The 14,742-nt window shown below is 42.0% G+C and overlaps 1 protein-coding gene across 2 annotated transcripts in view; it reads right to left on the reverse strand.

The window, feature by feature from the left end:
* Positions 1-840: 840 nt before the first annotated feature.
* Positions 841-14,742, reverse strand: part of pum3 (pumilio RNA-binding family member 3) — a 54,957-nt gene continuing 41,055 nt past the window's right edge. For both annotated transcript variants that reach the window (XM_067983282.1, XM_067983283.1), the window contains exons 15-18: positions 11,394-11,616; positions 9,800-9,887; positions 2,787-2,877; positions 841-1,582 (exon numbers count right to left, since the gene is read on the reverse strand). In XM_067983282.1, coding sequence (XP_067839383.1) covers positions 1,453-1,582; positions 2,787-2,877; positions 9,800-9,887; positions 11,394-11,616 — 532 coding nt within the window. In that variant the 3' untranslated portion in view covers positions 841-1,452. The remainder of the gene's footprint in view (positions 1,583-2,786; positions 2,878-9,799; positions 9,888-11,393; positions 11,617-14,742) is intronic.

Consider the following 14,742-nt stretch of genomic DNA (forward strand, 5'->3'; position numbering starts at 1 on the left):
TTTGTGTTCTGTATTTTCAAAGGCAGACTGGAAAGTACTCTAGTGAGAATAGGCTGATTGAAAACCAATAAACTGATTTCTTGTACATGAAATATATAGAACAGTTTTCTGATTGGATACATCTATGTCATACCACTCCTCCTGTCACACAAAAAGAATAAAATACACAACATTTCACTTTCCAGGCAGAATCCACTTACAATTAGCTGGCCCACGAAGTCCTCTGTTGCACATTATGTGTGTTCATAACTGAACTTGGAGTCCCACGACTGTCTTTCACTGCCTCAGACGCCCCTCAGAGGGTTGACCCACTGAGCTGCCAATCAAAGTTACTAACTTGGGAGCTCAAAGCACCTGTATTATCCATTTAGCTAAACTTCCCTGCCTGTCATATTGAATGAAAGCCATTCTGCAATCAGGTGAAAACTGCTATGGAATGTGCCTAAATTTCCATTCTTTTGAAGCTAATATAAAACACAAAAGGAAACAAACTGATTTCCATAGTGAATGGACTACTTTGAATTTCACTCCGAGAACCATCCTAATCGACATTCTAAACGGGTTGCGCATCTCTGGGAGTTAACCCTTTGTAAGTAGAATCTGACTTTGTATCCAACAACATGATCCCAAGGGCAAATAGGTTAAAAAAAAAGTTTTACAAAAGCATGAATAAAAATAATGAATTTCCTTTCACAATATGTGTAAGCCTGGAAAGTCTCAAGGAGAACCTGACCTCATTTAATAAACTGGACAGAACTAATGAGTGTAAATTGTAATAGCAAGAAGGTATTAATAAACTGCAGTTGGAACTCAGAATAAAGTGAATTTTTACATATTAAGTAAATGGAATATGTTACATTTATTGCATAAAAAGCACAACTTGACACCCAATTGAAAAAGTACAATAGGAGAAACTTGTACAAACATGATTTATGTTAAGGGCATTAATTGGGTTGGCAGTAGTCTACTTTGAGAGGATTTGGAAAAAGTATTCGGTGCTACCAAAGACTTCAATTTTTATTTAAAGAAATAGTCAAAGGTCAAAAATCAGCCTTTTGTGCCTTAAATTACAAACATATATATATAAAAAATATAAACTGCAATATAACCATAACTTCTGTAAGTTGATGTTTTAGTATTCCAGTCAGTCAGTCCCAAGTTGGTATGCTTAACTTAGTGCTCCAAAAGACACACCTGTATCTGATAATAGTTCCAATATTCCCTTGAACAGGTATTGTTTGTTGAGAGATGAGGACATTACTTAATAAAGTTTGTCTAGGAGTCAGTGAGAACTGATATTTTGGAACATTAGGAACTAGAAAATAGCTGCTGCCATCCCAACATGCAAAACTTTACAGTAACAAATTGCTAATTAGTATTCCTTTAAACTTTACAAATATTAAACAATTCTGAGCTGGTCTTACTGAGGTGCAATGTTGCCTGCAGTTTTCACTAGGCAGTTAATTTTTCTAACAACATCTCCACGCCCTTCACATTTTCCGTCTTCTTGAACTTTGGAATGAGGCTCTTTAAACCTTTTTTTACTTTGCTGGCTACATCCTCATCTTTACTCTGAAGAAGACTTAACAGAAAGAAAAATATATTAGATCTCACACTTAAACAATACTGCAAGAGTTCAAACTGAGGTTTCTCTCTAGGAAATTAGCTGCCGCTCTGAATTTGAATTGAAGAAACAGAAACCTACCAAACTGCATGAATACACAGCAAAGTCTATTTAAAAACACACCTGTGAAACACATTGATCTTTTGCCCAGAGAATAGCCACCACTCAACACAATGAAGTGTCATGCTCCAATAGAAATGTGGTCTTTGAATTGAAATGAATGGCTTCATTCATTTCAATATATTTTTTAACCTTCTAGTGTTCAATGTGACTTGGAGGTGGCGGTGTTACCATGCACCTTGTTCTTCTCAGTGGTGGAGGTTGCGGGTTTGGGAGGTGCTGCTGAAGAAACCTTGGTGAGTTGTTCCAGTCCATCCTATAGATAGTACACACTGCAGCCACAGTATGCCAGTAGTAGAGGGGGTGGATGTTTGATGAAGTAGCAATCAAGCAGACTGCATTGTCCTGGATGGTGTCTGACTTCAAGTGTTATTGCAGCTGTACCCATTTTGACAAGTGAAGTGTATTCCATCACACTCCTGACTTGTGCCTTGTAGATGGTAGAGGGGCTTTGGGGAGACAGGTAAGCCACTTGCTGCAGAATACCCAGCATTTGACCTGCTCTAATAGCCACAGCATTTATGTGGCTGATCCAGTTGAGTTTCTGGCTAATGGTGACGCCCAGGATGTCGATGCAGCAACGTTGTATGGAGGGGGCAAATCAATCAGAATAAGCACTCCAGGTCAATCAACAGAAGCAAACATGTCCTCTAGATCTTCCTCTCTCAGCATCTCCAGTTTACTACCTCCCTCTGTCAAAAATCTCCTTGGGGCCCTCTCCTTCAAATGTATTTTATCCCTCTTGACCTTCTCCCTCTTCTCTACCCTCCAATCTGCGTACGCTCACTAGCCATCACTTTGTAAAGCACTCTGGGACGTCTGTCCAGAATGAGAACTGTAGGAATGTATGCTGTTGCTGAGCATGTGCTTTTTAGCCAGAATGCATTATTTTCCAATACTGCTACTAAATTAAAGGTTAATCACAGTGAAAGCAATACACAATTCTGGTGTATGAACGCTGTAAGTTATTCAATATTCATATACATCTACAGAAAGATATCACTATATGTACTTTGGAATTAGAATTTAATTTCATACTTACCCACAAAGCACAATAGCGCCACGGTTTACCTGCGCCCAGGTCTTTAGATTCTCAATCCCAACGTGTTCTACTAATGTTCTCGCAAAGCATTCTGTAATAAAAATTCAAGAAACATCATTAAGTAAATTTTCTTCAGTTTTTGTTGCCCCTTATAAGATTTTTAGGTGTTATTCTGGAACAGTTACACTTCACGTGCATAAAACAAATTTTTCACAACTGATCCTCAAACTAATTAACTTACATTGATAATTATGACAAAGACACAAAAATAACTGTGCAAACAGGTCATAATAGAAAATGCAATGATTACTCTGTTGGCCTTTGTGACAAACCTTCTAGAATGCCAATGCAAAGGAGAACTAGCATAATCTAACTTGGCTTCTCGTCTCAGGTTGAAAGGCTTAAAGAAGTTTCTAGAAGTGTCAGAACATCAACGTGCACAACAAAACAGGAATCTAAGAGTCACTGGTGTATTTGTTGATTAAATCAAATGCTTCTTACTGTAAAACATAAATGCGTGTACTTTATCGGCAAACAGTCCACCCTTAATGCTGGTTTAAAATAAAAGTTTATCCTTTCAATATGTCCATTTTAAAAGATAAAGTCTAATTATTTATATAGTAAGTACTCATGCCAGTAGAATTCACATCAAACAAAGACTATTGACCAATGTAACACAACACAACTGGAGTCAAAGCAGGCTAAGGGTGTTAACATGGTTATAGTCATTCCTCACTTTGCCATGTGCAAGAGACAAGAAGTCACCAGTGGAGTCATAAAGTAGTGTAGCAATAATGCAGACCAGATTGATTAAAGCGCTATGGTCTATGGACAGATAGAGTTAATGTTCCAAGAGCCCTGATATCAGAAGCCAGTCTTATTTATCACAACTTAGGCTATAGCAAAATTAAAAGCCAAACACCTAATTGGAGTCCTGTTCTTTGTGAAACAAATTCAAATATGGCTGTAGTTTCTGACAGGTGCCTATCCAACTAAACGACACTTTGGAAAAGGATCCATATGACTGAATTGATCTTGGTTGGTCACTAATGACCGTTTAGGAACATAGGAACAGGAGTAGGCCATTCAGCCCCTTGTGCCTGCTCCGCCATTTGATAAGATCATGGCTGATCTGTGATCTAGTTCCATATACATGCCTTTGGCCCATATCCCTTTGGTTGCCAAAAAGCTATCTATCTCACATTTAAATTTAGCAATTGAGCTAGTATCAATTGCCATTTGCAGAAGAGAGTTCCAAACTTCTACCACCCTTTGTGTGTAGAAATGTTTTCTAATCTCACTCCTGAAAGGTCTGGCTAATTTTTAGACCGTGCCCCCTACTCCTAGAATCCCCAACCAGCGGAAACAGGGTGGATAGAGAAACTATCTGTTCCCCTTAATATCTTATAAACTTCGATCAGATCACCCCTTAACCTTCGAAACTCAAGAGAATACAACCCCAATTTGTGTAATCTCTCCTCATAACTTAACCCTTGAAGTCCAGGTGTCATTCTAGTAAACCTACGCTGCACTCCCTCCAAGGCCAATGTCCTTCCAAAGGTGCGGTGCCCAGAACTGCTCACAGTACTCCAGGTGCGGTCTAACCAGGGATTTGTATAACTGCAGCATAACTTCTGCCCCCTTGTACTCCAGTCCTCTAGATATAAAGGCCAGCATTCCATTTGCCTTATTGATTATTTTCTGCACCTGTTCATGACACTTCAATGATCTATGTACATGAACCCCTAAGTCCCTTTGGACATCCACTGTTTTTAACTTTTTACCATTTGGAAAGTATCCTGTTCTATCCTTTTTTGATCCAAAGTGGATGACCTCACATTTGTACATTGAATTCCATTTGCCACAGTTTTGCCCATTCACTTAATCTATCAATATCGCTTTGTAATTTTATGTTTTCATCTACACTGCTTACAATGCCACCAATCTTTGTGTCATCGACAAACTTAGATATGAAACTTTCTATGCCTTCATCTAAGTCGTTAATAAATATTGTGAATAATTGAGGCCCCAAGACAGATCCCTGCGGGACTCCACTAGTCACATCCTGCCAATGTGAGTACTTACCCATTATCCCTACTCTCTGTCGGCTTTCGCTGAGCCAATTTCCTAACCAAGTCCGTACTTTTCCCTTGATTCCATGGGCTTCTACCTTAGCTAACAGTCTCTTATGTGGGACCTTATCAAATGCCTTCTGGAAGTCCATATAAATAACATCCATTGACAGTCCCCTGTCCACTACTTCTGTCAACTCTTCAAAAAATTCAATCAGGTTCGTCAGGCACGACTGACCTTTGACAAATCCATGCTGGCTCTCTCTGATGAACTGAAAATTCTTGGTGTTCAGTCACCCTATCTTTAATTATAGAATCCAGCATTTTCCCCACAACAGATGTTAGGCTAACTGGTCTATTATTCCCCGGTTTCTCTCTCTCTCTCCTTTCTTAAAAAGTGGAGTGAGATGTGCAATTTTCCAATTTAGAGGGACAGTTCCTGAATCTAGAGAACTATGAAAGATTATAGTTAGGGCATCTGCAATGTGCTCACCGACTTCCTTTAAAACCCTGGGATGGAAACCATCTGGTCCTGGGGATTTGTCACTTTTTAGTGCTATTATCCCATTTACATGGGATCCCTTTGAGATAAAATAAGGGGCCCGTTATTAGCAGGGCGGCGGGTGCGCAGCGGGGGGGGGTCGACTGGGCACATGGGTAACGCGCCCAGTGAAATCGGGGTGCTCCGCAAGGAATCGCAGGCTAATTGGAGCCACTTACCTGTGCTTCCAGGTTTCCCGCTGGTAAGCTGCGCAGCGGGCGGACTGTGCATTCGCAGCATAGGATGTCAGCTGGAGGAGCCCTATTTAAAGGGGCAGTCCTCCACTGACTGATGCTGCAGAAAATAGGCAAAATTACAGCATGGAGCAGCACAGGGAGAAGGCTGCTCCCAGGTTTAATGATGCCTCATTCGAGCTCTTATTGGATGGGGTGAGGAGGAGGGGGAGGACAGAGATCATCCCTCCGGCAGGCGGGAGGAAGCGGCCTGCCTCTGCCACCAAGGCCTGGCTCTGCCACCAAGAAGGCCTGGCTCGAGTTGGCAGAGGAGGTCACCTGCACCACCAACATATCGCCCACCTGCATACAGTGCAGGAGACGCTTCAATGATCTAAGTAAGTCAACCGAAGTGAGTACACTTACTCATTCCCCTACACTCCATCTGCCACATCACTGCCCCACCCCAGATTTCCTTCTGCACTGCCAACACTACTCCATCACATCACTCCTCACACCCACTCAAAACTCATCCTCATCTTGCCTGCACTTACTCACCTCACCAGTACTCATCCCGCCACTACCACTCAACCCAATCCTCATACAATCTCATGGCTCTATCTCATGCATCTCTTTCACGGTCAGCCTCACTCAACCTGCCACTACCTGTGCTGCAGCCACAGGGCATGAATCACATATGTGCAGTAGGAAGTGTAAGGCAAACATGTCGTGAGCATGAAGGGGATGCACAAGCGTGTTTGAGGGTTTGTCATGGTTTTTAACCTATATTTAATTTCTGACCAACTCACACAACACATTATATTGTCACCACTACTGCCACGTCTTTGCGAATCTTGTCTGGTTTGTGCAATAATGCCCTTTCCTGAGGATCACAATGAAGACCCACAACTGATGCCACCCATTGTGTAGCTGCAGAGTGGGTGTCGGAGTATTTGCAGGGCTCTTTTGTGCAGATGGCTGAGAGACGTCGGCGATGTCCCCGGTGACACCTTGGAAGGACGTGGAGAAGTTGTTGAGGGCAGTGGTGACTTTGACAGCGACAGGCAAGATGATGGTGCTCGGGCCAGCCGGGAGCAGCTCGGCATGAAGGAGGCTGCAGATGTCCACGACTACATGTCGAGTGACTGAGCCTCCGTATGCACTGCTGCTCAGAGGTCCAGGAAGCTGAGCCTCGGTCTGCAGACCCCGTGGCGAGAGTAGTGCCTTCTGCGACGCATCTCTCTCTGCCGTTGCCCTCCCTCCTGCTGTGCAGGTGGATGCGTCACAGCACTGTGTTGTGGGGCTCCACGTGTCAGAGGTGGACGGCGAGGCTGTTCGTCCTCCGAGGAGGTCATGACTGCAGCTACGGCGGCCCCCATCCAGAAGATGTACATTTGAGGGGGTCCGCAAGGTAGATACATGTATCTGGGCACCAGGGTAAGTATGCAAGTTGGTGAATTTTATTGTTAGGAGGAGGGTGGTGGAGGCCAAACTTTGTCCAAAGTAACAGAGTGACCTCCTGCAATGAGTGAGGGTCTCCCCCCTTCCCCCCCCAACCTGTCAAATGGACCTTTGCAGCTGCCACAGGCTGATGGCTGCAACACGTCCATTTGAACTGGGAGTGATTCCCCCAGTACGGGAAACAGTCCCAGTTGTTTACAAAATCCCACCCCTCCTAAAATATCATGTTAATTAGGTCTCTAAATGACCTGAAATACCTAAATACTTCAAGTGGCACCCCGCCGGCTTTAATTGCCGACGGGAGTCCCACATGCGGGGGCTACGCGCGCATGTCAGCGCGTCACTGGGGAACCCGGAAGTGGGCAAGTTGGAGCCGATTTTCGCAGCTCCCCCGCCAGGAACACACCCGATTGGGGGTGCGAAAATCGAGCCCAAGTTGTTTATAGTCATGTTTGCCAACCAAATTGGGTTTTAGGCAAGGTTTCAGAAGGTTAAAGAAAGTTATAAAGAGCTTTGGAAACAGGTTTCCTAAAGTCCACAAAGTGGAAGTAGGAAGGTTTAATCGAACAGAAGAAAACTTCAAAAGTGTGTCACAACTGTCAACAGCTTAAATCTCTGATCATACAGATAAGTCTAGTAACAATACTGAGAAATAATATGAGCAAAGTTAGATTAAGCTAGCGCTAGTAGAAGCCTATTGAAGAAAGACTATAACCATGGATGACAACTCAGCACAGGCATTCCCAAAGGAGAAAGCAGAACATCCAAGGTGGCAGCAAAAATGCCCAATACCATAGCAGCTATCTTACTGCAAAGGACAATTGTATCTCTTATGCCTAAGTCAGAGGATTAGTTGAATAATGGAACTTACTAATGATGCATTAAATACAATAAACAAACTTGCTAAGCCATATTGTAATCTTACACACTGTGCAATTCCGTTATACAGCTACAAAGCAAAACTCATGTGATGATATATTGTGATGCATCTTGTGTTGGTATTAAATGCATTGTCACAAATATGAAATTGCACTTCACTCAGTGCAGTACTGCATTCCCATTATGATTAATTTGGATTGGAATATATGGTTAGGTATCTTATAAATCTTAGATGTGAATGGTAAGTCCTTATACAATTTTCCAATGGGTACGTTATGGGTTCATATGATCATGTAAACATTTGAGTAAATTGTAAAACATTGGTTTTGATTATTATATTTGTTTAGCTATATAGTGAAGATTGTGTCATTTTTTTAAACAATGAGCCCAGAATTTAATGATGGTCCAGGTGTGCAGAAAGCCTGAGGGGTGGTAGATGTGATTTTAATAGCTTTGGAGCATTGCCTAGGGCAGAACAGAGGGGTTTTGGACTCGGAGCTGGGTGCTGGATTTGGGATTGGAGAAGTGGAATCATGGTGGGGTGCAGGAGCAGGATCTGCAAATAGTAACAATAGTGGGGTGGGGGAGGCTTGTGGGGTACTGTTGGGAAAAGCACTATAGCCACGTTCACAGCAGTGACCAGGGGACTGACGAAGTGCTTTAAAACATTTACCGTATTTTTACAATTGCAGTCCTTTAGAGTTTAAAGCTTATTTGCATTGTGCGAACAGGAATGCAGCAGGAGTTTTTAAAATGATGGTGGGTAAACAATGGCAGGAGGGGATAAAAGGGCGTGCTCACTCGAGCCAGTGGCAACACAAGTGCTTAAGAGTGCGGCGGGATGGGATTAGATGAAGGAGACAGAAGGATACAAGCATTAAATTTCCCTCTCCCAGAGAGGTTTCAGCTCAGTGCTGGGAAGCGCCTTTGAGAATGCCATTCCCACTGAAGAAAGGCAAAATGCTGCATTCCTAGTCGTGACCAAGAATTGGATTTCGAGTTATTTAAGCACTATCGCATTATGTTTTTACTGAAAGCTTTTGATCCCCTAAGGAGTGCGCTCAATATAAAGCATGTCCAAGAAATAACACATGAGTACGGTATTGTGAAAATGCCAATTTGGAAGATAATTTTCCCCCTTTCATTCCTCTTTGGTTTTCCAGTATCCAGTTGCTCAAGTTCTGGGGGTGTAACAAAGGTTCACTAGATTGAATCCTGGGATGAGACGGTTATCCTATGAGGCGAGATTGGGTAGAATAGGCCTAGATTCGCTGGAGTTTAGAAGCATGAGGGGTGATCTCATTGAAACATATAAAATTCTTAAAAGGGCTTGACAGGGTAGGTGCTTTTTCCCCTGGCTGGAGAGTCTAGAACTAGGGGTCATAGTCTCAAGATAAGGGTTCAGCCATTTACGACTGAGATGAGGAAAAATTTCTTCAGAGGGCTGTGAATCTTTGGAATTCTCTATCCCAGAGGGCTGTGGATACTTAGTTATTGAGTATATTCAAGACTGAGATTGATAGATTTTTGGACACTAAGGGAATCAAGAGATATGGGGACAGGGCGAGGAAGTGGAGTTGAGGCGCAAGATCAGCCATGATCTTACTGAATGGCGGAGCATGCTCGAGGGGCCGTATGACCTACTTCTGTTCCTATTTCTTATAGTATGTGCTAGTCCATGCTTACTCCCAGGAAGTGCATAGACTCAGTGGTGAGGAGTGGGCTATTAAAATGTCCCTCCCCATGTCATACCATATAAAACACATGTTTAAACTCAGCAAATTGAACAACTGAGACCCATCTAAAATGGTAACATTTTAGTTTATTCCAAAGATGCTTCAACAAGTTCTAGACAGCATACATTAGAATCAATACGATCTCCCCTACCTGATTTTCGGAGTTCTTTCATCTTTCCATCTTGTTCTATTAACCATTTAAGAACCAAGTGGCCTGCTGGATGCTCTGCCATGTGGAGCTAAAAACAGGAAGGTGGGGAGTGGGGGAAAAAAAAAAAATCATATTTCAGGTATGCCCCAGTTACCAATTTGCTCAGACACAAAGTTAAATTCCACCATAACTCTTCTTTTCATTTTTAATTGAAAAAGGTAAAATTTGAAAAGAGGCGTCAATTTTTAAAGTCATACTTACTGAAAAAGCCATTTTAGAACTGGTCATTTACCAACTTTCTGTGGTAAACAAGGATAAAGTATAACAAGACTACATACCCCATTCAGTAAACGCTCTCCAATGGATTAAATGTACAGTTCTAACATCCGTTAGTTAATTAATTTTGTGTCATGTAATAGGACTTGGTTATCCCATCGAATACATTTTTAATTGGCTAATTTTAAGACTCGTATCAAGGAGGGTTTTCTCAATAATTAGTAAACATTCCAAAGGACATCGTTTGCAAAACTCTACATTACATAAAACCCACTGCCCCCCTATCATCTATTCAGCACTTTTCCTCAATGTACCTGGCTCCCGGAAGCACTTTTAATTGCACTGGTGGACTGGACTCTTACTGGTACATATGTACTGCAATTATCTTTTGAAAGGACAAGATAGAAGTTATATCAAAAATGATCATATCTATCTAAAAAGCAACATAATGCCAATCTAAGCAGATCACCCTACAAACATCTACCTATTCTGGAATCATTCTGAGCAACCATTTGAAAATATTCTGTTAAAAAGCCACAAAACACAGACATACACCCAGTGATTTTATCAGAAAAAAATCCTTAGCTAGCTTTTTTTTTGGCCTTTTGGTTATTAAATCTACTACAGTTACTGCACGGAAACATATTTTCTTGTATGTGACTAAGCACTTTAAAAGATTAATGGCAGAACAAAATGTGAAATTTATACAAGACGATAAAGCAATCGTCTGGCTAAGAATCATTGTGTGCAGGAAAGATTGCATTGACGACAGAACTGGTCCTGTGTAAGATTTAAAACTGTTGCAGTGTCCTTTAAGATGCATCAGTTGATCTTGAAAATGTAATGCAGTTTCTGTATTCAGGATAAAGCAATCTAAACTTTAAAAAAACTATTGTAAACAATTTTACAACACCAAGTTATAGTCCAACGATTTTATTTTTAATCCCACAAGCTTTCGGGGGCTTTCCCCTTCCTCAGGCGGTGTGGAAGTGACAATTTCGAATCACCAGGCTTTGTTATGTGATCTTAAAATGCGAAGGATTCAAAATTGTCACTTCCACACCGCCTGAGGAAGGGGAAAGCCCCCGAAAGCTTGTGGGATTAAAAATAAAATCGTTGGACTATAACTTGGTGTTGTAAAATTGTTTACAATTGTTAACCCCAGTCCATCACCGGCATCTCCACATCTTAAAAAAACTAAATGAAGTTAGTGTTGCTTTTCTTGAAATAATGCAACTCTAATGATTCAAGATGTAGATTGCCTGATGCCATTCAGACACAAGGAGTTAAAAACAGAAGTTGCCTGTTTGTACATTACCTCACCGTTATTGCCTCCAGGTACAAAATCTTCTGCAGCCACATTAACTATAGCATTTATGGCAGGCTGCACATCACCAATGGCACAGCCGAGAATATCTGCCACAATGACACTTGTTGCTTTATTCATCACCATTTCACGAGCATTCTCCTGCAGGTATTGCAGCAAATGTGGCGAGATGGCCTCCAGCAGCTCACGATGACGAATATTTGTATCCTTCTTACTAGTGCAATAAACAAACAGTGAAATATTTTGATTCTTTCAGGACATCATTTTTGGTACATGACATATCAAAATAATGCATAGTTTTCAGAACACGTAAATCAATTCTATGGAATATACTTCTGTTCTCATTTTCATTCATAATTTTCAATTTTCCAGATTATCCATTAAACAAAAGGACTGCATCAGAATTGAATTACATTCTTTCCTCTCTCCTAAAGTTGAGATAGTCTCATGTTTACTAAAAGAGGATGGGGAAAAAAAAATCACAAAATACTAAAACAAAAACTTAGTGTTCTTGTTCAATCATGGTGCAAAACTAATATCTGAAGTTTCATTAAAGAATCAAAGACTATTTCTCAACAACTTATGAATACGAATAGCTCAACACAAACATTTATCCAGTAATGATAACTCAAATTGAAAAGGTGCTAAAGATATCAAGAACTACATTATTGCTATCGGTTAGAATATAAAAACAGGGAGGTATTGCTGCAGGTATTGGTGAGACCGCACCTGGAATACTGCATACAGTTTTGGTCTCCATACTTAAGAAAAGACATACTTGCTCTCGAGGCAGTACAAAGAAGGTTCACTCGGTTAATCCCGGGGATGAGGGGGCGGACATATGAGGAGAGGTTGAGTAGATTGGGACTCTACTCATTGGAGTTCAGAAGAATGAGAGGCGATCTTATTGAAACATATAAGATTGTGAAGGGGCTTGATCGGGTGGATGCGGTAAGGATGTTCCCAAAGATGGGTGAAACTAGAACTAGGGGGCATAATCTTAGAATAAGGGGCTGCTCTTTCAAAACTGAGATGAGGAGAAACTTCTTCACTCAGAGGGTAGTAGGTCTGTGGAATTTGCTGCCCCAGGAAGCTGTGGAAGCTACATCATTAAATAAATTTAAAACGGAAATAGACAGTTTCCTAGAAGTAAATGGAATTAGGGGTTACGGGGAGCGGGCAGGAAATTGGACATGAATTTAGATTTGAGGTTAGGATCAGATCAGCCATGATCTTATTGAATGGCGGAGCAGGCTCGAGGGGCCGATTGGCCTACTCCTGCTCCTATTTCTTATGTTCTTATTAAATGTTTGCAAAATCCGTAGCCATAGCCTTGTGTGCTTAGACATTGTCAACTGCTCCCCATCTGATTTTGTTCAAAACCACTTTCACAACTATCATAAGCCCCCTCAAAAATCCCACCCTTGACTGTCCATGCACTCCCCAGTTTCACAGAATCATACAAAATTTACGGCACAGAAGGAGGCCATTCAGCCCATCGTGTCCGCGCCAGCTGAGAAATGAGCCACCCAGCCTAATCCCACTTTCTCGCATTTCGTCCGTAGCCCTGCAGGTCACGGCTCTTCAGGTGCACATCCAGGTATTTTTTTTAAAAAATGAGTTGAGGGTTTCTGCCTCTACCACCCTCTCCGGCAGTGAGTTCCAGACCCCCACTACCCCCTGGGTGAAAATTTTTTTCCTCATTTCCGCTCTAATCCTTCTACTAATCACTTTAAATCTATGCCCCCTGGTTATTGACCCCTCCGCTAAGGGAAATAGGTCCTTCTTATCCACTCTATCTAGGCCCCTCATAATTTTGTACACTTCAATCAAATCACCCTTCGGCCTCCTCTGTTCCAAGGAAAACAACCCCAGCCTATCCAATCTGTCATCATAGTTAAAATTCCAGTCCTAGCAACATCCTCGTAAATCTCCTCTGCACCCTCTCTAGTGCAATTACATCCTTCCTGTAATGGGGTGACCAGAACTGTCCGCAGTACTCAAGCTGTGGCTTGTGTTTTATACAGTTCCAGCATAACGTCCCTGCCTTTATATTCTATGCCTTGGCTAATAAAGGAAAGCATTCCACATGCCTTCTTAACCACCTTATCTACCTGTCCTGCTACCTTCAGGGACTATAACCTGGTGTTGTAACTGTTGGTCTATAACCTGGTGTTGTAAGACTCCTTATCTTCAGGGATCTGCAGACATGCACTCCAAGGTCTCTCACTTTCTCTACACCTCTCAGAATCCCCCCCATTTATTGTGTATTCCCTTACTTTGTTTGCTCTCCCCAAATGCATTACCTCACACTTTTCCAGATTGAATTCCATTTGCCACTTTTCTGTCCATCTGACCAGCCCATTGATATCTTCCTGCAGTCTACAGCTTTCCTCCTCACTATCAACCACACGGCCTATCTTGATGTTATCCGCAAATTTCTTAATCATGCCCCCTACGCTTAAGTCCAAATCGTTAATGTATACCACAAAAAGCAAAGGACCTAGTACCAAGCCCTGCGGCACCCCACTGGAAACAGCCTTCCAGTCGCAAAAACATCCGTCGACCATTACCCTTTGCTTCCTGCCACTGAGCCAATTTTGGATCCAATTTGCCACATTCCCATGGGCCTTTACTTTTTTGACCAATCCGCCATGTGGGACCAAATTTCTAGCCTCTCCTTCCTCAAAAGTGCTTGAACAAGTCATTGCCACCAACTACATGCCCATTACTCCCTATTCAAGTCCCCTCAGTTCAGTTTCCATCACACAACAGAGGTCACCCTGATTAAAATCGCCAATATCTCCACGTAAACCTTGATAAGTGCCGGAAGGATGTTTAATTGACGAGGACATTGGAGCTGAGCCTAACCTTATCCTCATTCAATGTCCACACACTTTCAGAAGGGGGAATCATATTACACTCACAATGAGTATCCCGGGGCAATTTTTACCATCATAACTCGAATGCTCAGGCCAGTTATAGTGCCCCTACTTCCATTCCAGCTGAAATAAGACAACTACTCAGACTAGAGATGAAACCCTTGCCCCTCCTAATATGTACGGCTCTGAAATAGTGAAATCCCTTAAGTGAAAGCAGGCTTTTTTCTGCGCAATTTTCAAAAGGCCTTCAATAAGTTACTGCATTATAGGCTCATGACTATGGTCAGAGTATGTGGAGTTGGGGAGCAGGTAGCAGAATGGATAGCAAGCTAGCTACAAATTTTAAAACTGAGAGTAGGGGTTAAGGGTAGCTACTCAGACTGGCAAAAGATGGGAAGTGGTGTTCCAAGGGATCCGTGCTGTGACCATTATTGTTCACAATTTGCATTAACTATTTG

This window comes from Heptranchias perlo, chromosome 4, assembly GCF_035084215.1.
Source record: "Heptranchias perlo isolate sHepPer1 chromosome 4, sHepPer1.hap1, whole genome shotgun sequence".
NCBI classification, from domain to species: Eukaryota; Metazoa; Chordata; class Chondrichthyes; order Hexanchiformes; family Hexanchidae; genus Heptranchias; species Heptranchias perlo.